At 41.7% G+C, this 5184-nt stretch overlaps 1 protein-coding gene across 1 annotated transcript in view; it reads left to right on the plus strand.

Moving 5' to 3' along the window:
• The window catches only part of Lin9 (lin-9 DREAM MuvB core complex component), a 48646-nt gene that overhangs the window by 21016 nt on the left and 22446 nt on the right, over window positions 1-5184 (plus strand). Inside the window, exons 6-7 of the mRNA XM_029475773.1 lie at window positions 3643-3800; window positions 4966-5099. Coding sequence (XP_029331633.1) covers window positions 3643-3800; window positions 4966-5099 — 292 coding nt within the window. The remainder of the gene's footprint in view (window positions 1-3642; window positions 3801-4965; window positions 5100-5184) is intronic.

Here is a 5184-nt window from a genome sequence, read left to right on the forward strand (position 1 = left end):
TTGGATCTCATGGAGGCATTTCCTCAACTGAAGCTCCTTTCTCTGTGATAACTCCAGCTGTGTCAAGTTGACACAAAAATAGCCAGTACAATGTTTTTTAATTTTATTTCTCTAGCCCCAGTGCTATTGTTTTTAATTACCTATGTCCTTTCTGTCCATCTCCCTCCCAACCAACTCATTCTGTCTGTCTGTCTGTCTGTCTGGCACAATTTCAAGTATCTCAGGCTGGCCTCATACTCAAACTGGTATGTATAACAAGAGGTTAATCTTGAACATCTCACCATCCTGCCTCTGCCTTCTAAGTGTTGGGATTACAGGTATGAGATGCTGTACCCAGTTTTATTCAGTGCTGCAAGTCAAATCCAGGAATTTGTGCATGCTGGTCAGGAACTACTGACTGAGCTACACTCCCTAGTCAACCCCCTAAAATATTTTTAATTGTCCTGGAAAATATTTAAAGATGTTATAAAGTCTTGTGTTTATTTTTCACATTTATTTACTTTGTGTGACAATACATGGGAGTTGGCTTCAGTTATCTACTTCCAACATGTAAAGCCTAGGGCTCAGTCTCAGCCTGATGGCAAGCCACTTTACTTGCTGAACTATCTCATCCCACCCCCTTTAACATATGGTTTTATTCTTTAAGAAGTTCATACATATAGACAATAGCTTGAAGTCTTTTGCAAAAAAAAATTGTTTTTTTTTCTTAAGGAAGTCAAGTTATAATACAGATTATTAATACAATAAACTTAGAAATACCCTAACTTTAGAAGTCATTTGAGGATTGGAGAGATGGTTCAGTGGTGAAGAACACTTAAAAAAGACCCAGATTTTGTTCCCAGGGCACACATGGCAGCTTACAGCAGTCCATAATTCCCTTTCCAGAGGATGTGATGCCGCCTCTTCTGGATTCCTTAGACACAACACATATACAGTGTGTATGTGTGTGTATATATACACACACACACACACACACATACACATACATACACACACACTTTAAAAAACTCCGTTGGTGCAGGCCTGGAAGATGGCTCAGCAGGTGTCTTAGTCAGGGTTTCTATTCCTACACAAACATCATGACCAAGAAGCAAGTTGGGGAGGAAAGGGTTGATTCAGCTTACACTTCCATACTGCTGTTCATCACCAAAGAAGTCAGGACTGGAACTCAAGTAGGTCAGGAAGCAGGAGCTGACGCAGAGGCCATGGAAGGATGTTCTTTACTGGCTTGCTTCCCCTGGCTTGCTCAGCCTGCTCTCTTATAAAACCAAGACTACCAGCCCAGAGATGGTCCCACCCACAAGGGGCCTTTCTCCCTTGATCACTAATTGAGAAAATGCCTTACAGCTGGATCTCATGGAGGCATTTCCCCAACTGAAGCTCCTTTCTCTGTGATAACTCCAGCTGTGTCAAGTTGACACAACACCAGCCAGTACAGCAGGTTAGGACTTTGCTGCCAATCCTGACTTCAGCCCCAAGGACCCAGATGGTGGAAGGAGCAAAGAGACCTCTACAAGCTGTGCTCTGATTGTCACTTGCACACCTGTGAAAATGCTGCATCTGTACATGTACACATACTCAAATAAATAATGTAAAAAATGTTTAGGAGTCAGTGGTGAAATTGTATTTAGCTAGAGTATAAAAAGGGAGGGGAAGGGAAAGCTGTCAGGAAGGAACTTCATAGTAAACGTGGTCCATGTGAACACGTATGGGGACCACGTGACCTGGAGAAGGAAGACTTGGTACCTCTAAGTTCAAGGCTAGCATGAGTTATATAGTGAGTTCCAGGCCAGCAGGAAATGACAGTGATAACCTTGACTCCTCTTCTCCAATCCCCCTCCCCTTAAATTTTTATTTGCTAGGAGAGAAATCAAGTAGAGAAAGTCTGAAAAAACAAATGAAGAGCAATTTTTATCAGGTATCAGCTAAAGTATTAAAATAGTCACCAAGAGTAACAGTACAGGGGGTTGGAGAGGTGGCTCAGCAGTTAAAATCATCAGCTGCTCTGCCAGAGTTCCTGAGTTTGATTCCCAGTACCCACATGGTGGCTCACAGTCATCTGTAACTCCATTTTCAGGGACTCATATCTCCTTCTGCCCTCTGGAGGACCAGGCACACACGTGGTGCATGTATATATAAAAAGTAACAGTACAAGAACAGGAACACAGATTTTTAAGTAACCACAATTAAAATGGTGTGGCAACGGCATATAGTTGGAAAAATAAATGAAGGAAAAAAGACAGATCTATCTAGGAATTTAGCCGATACTTCCCAATTATATGGAGAAGATAGAGAATTGATTTATTATAGAGATTGGCACTACGAACGACAATCTAGAGAAAAATTAAAAAGGGATCGGAGGTTTTTAAAATTTTTAAGAATAAAACAGTAGGGCTGGAGAGGTGACTCAAGTATTAAGAGTTCTTGCTGCTTTCACAGAGGACTCAAGTTCCATTCCTAGCACCTACATGCTGGCCCACGTCCACCTGTAGCTCCAGTGCCAGGGAATCAATGTCCTCTTCTGCCCTCCATAGGCGTCAGGCCTGCACGTAGTATATATACACACATTAGACAAAACATGAATACACGTGTTAAATTTTTAAAAATGAAGCAGTGAAACTCCTAGGAAAGATGAGTTTTAGATGCCATGTAGAACATAGTTTTAGGTTCATACAATGAATCTAATGTATGATATTGAGTTGAAAATGTTAAATTCTAGTAGGTTTTAGAACTAGGAGGGATAAAAGGAAATCTTAATAAATTTTACTTCATAAAAATGAGTTTTTTGTGGCCCTAAATTAAAAAAAATGTCAAAAACATCTGCAACTTATTGTAGACAGAGGGCAGAAAGGAGCCTATAAAATGAATTAGCTCAGTGGTTGCTTGAACAGTGGAGTTATAAAAGCAGGAGCAAAGTGAAGAACAACTGGTGAACTGTGGTCCTCATTGTGCTGTGGGGTATGGCTTAGATACAATACGCGTTGATAAAGGTCTTGTCTTTTTATTACACTTATTTGAGGATGGGTGTGGAGATCAGAGAACATCTTAGGGGTTGATTGTTCCTTCTACCTGTGCGCCGTAGGGATTAAACCCAGGCTTGGCGGCTGGGCTCATCTTTTCTCCATGTATCTGTGCATATGTGGAGGCATGAAGAGGCATCTTCCTCATCTGACCTTATTCTTGCTTTGTTACTGTTGTTCGAGACCCTGCCTCGAACAACAGTAGTAGTTTTGGCTGTTCTGGAACTCAGTGTAAACCAGGCTGGCTTTGAGCTCACATAGATCCTGCTGCCTCAGCATGCCTGAGTTAAAGGCACTCACCACCACACCCAGCTGTACCTTATTCTTTAGAGCTCACCTAGTTTGCTGCAGGTGTCCCATCTCAGTCTTTTTAGGCTACAATCAAAGGCAGGCTTCCCTGGCCATCTAGCATTTACATAGGTCCCAGGGTCCAAGCTCCAGTCTTGCCTGCACAGGGAGTGCTTTAGCTGCTGAATCAGCACTCTGACCCCTCAAATGTGTCTGATCATACACTTCCAACATAACTTACTGTATTTCTAGTCCTTGTGTTTGAATTACAGGTGTGTACTGTAATGTTAGCCTGGCCTGCCTTAGTTTATGTGATATTTGTAATTTATTCTAGATGTTCTTCTGCATTTTTTGAGGAAGAGAGATCAGCCTTAAAACAGAAGCGGCAGAAAATCAGGCTCTTACAACAAAGGAAAGTTGCAGATGTTTCACAGTTCAAAGATCTCCCCGATGAAATCCCTCTACCCCTGGTTATTGGAACCAAAGTTACAGGTAAGCAAACCAAGCTTAGTTGTGAGGACCTTCAAGTTGTAGCTCAGGGGCGTCCATGCTGCGCTTAGGAAGCATAGCTGCCTCTGCAGCAGTCGCCGAGGGAAGACATATTAGTGGCCTGAGCGATGGCTCAGGGTCAGAGCACTTGCAGCTTTTGCAGAGGTTCTGGGGTCGGTTCCCAGCACCTGCACAGGGGCTCACAACCTGTTCCAGGGGGATCTGATACTCATTTCTAATCTATGAGGGCACAAAGCCTGCATGTAGCACACATGCATGCATGTAGGCGAACACTCATACACATAAGAATAAGTACATTAAAATATATATATATTAATTCAATATCTACTACAGTATGAACTAAAGCAGTCAGGCAAAGTGGCAAAGGCCCATTATCCCAGCTCCATGGGAAATTAAGGCCAGCATGGCCTATCTACATTGCAGGACCTTGCCTCAAAATAGAAAAGGGCTAGAAATGTACCTTACTGGGAATTTTAACTTCAGTGCTCCTGTTCTTATGATTTTCACATATGCTGTCCCTTCAGACTGGAGTTAGATAGTGACATACAAATGTAGGCAGGAGGATCAGAAGGTCAAGGTTATCCTTCTCTGTGTTGTAGCCTGGGATGTACACAAGACCTGTTTAAAACTGAAAATAAACTACTTCTAATATGTTGCTTAAAAGTGTGATGTTGGGCTGGCAAGATGGTTCAGTGGTTAAGAGCACCAACTGCTCTTGTAAAGGTCCCGAGTTCAAATCCCAGCAACCACATGGTGGCTCACAACCACCTGTAATGGGATCTGACGCCCTCTTCTGGTGTGTCTGAAGACAGCTACAGTGTACTTACATATAATATTTTTTTTCAAAGTATGATATCCAAAGGTTTTTTGCTAGTGTTTTAGGAGTTTATACTCTAAATGGCAATCTTCTCTCTCTCTCTAGTCGGCTTGGTAGCTGTATGATTTCATTATGTGTCAAGTTAAGAATCATCACTTCAGTTTTGATTCCATTTAAACTATTAATTCTCTAACCCTAAAACAAAGTACATAGTCAGGTTAAAACTAGTAGACAGTAACCCTATATTTTAGGGTTTAAGCTGTCTGCTGAGGATGGCCTTCTCTGACAAGTGTTTGTGTGTCCTAAGCATAACCCCGTTTCTCTTTCCAGCGCGGTTGCGTGGCATTCACGATGGCCTGTTTACTGGTCAGATAGACGCAGTGGACACTCTTAATGCTACTTACAGAGTCACCTTTGATAGGACAGGGCTTGGGACTCACACCATTCCTGACTATGAAGTTCTTGTGAGTAATATTTTATTAAACTTAACTAAAATGTCTTATAGTATATTTGTAGTTTATGCTTTTTATTTTTTTATTTTTTTTTTTT

The sequence above is a fragment of the Mus caroli genome, chromosome 1 (assembly GCF_900094665.2).
Source record: "Mus caroli chromosome 1, CAROLI_EIJ_v1.1, whole genome shotgun sequence".
Taxonomy (NCBI): domain Eukaryota; kingdom Metazoa; phylum Chordata; class Mammalia; order Rodentia; family Muridae; genus Mus; species Mus caroli.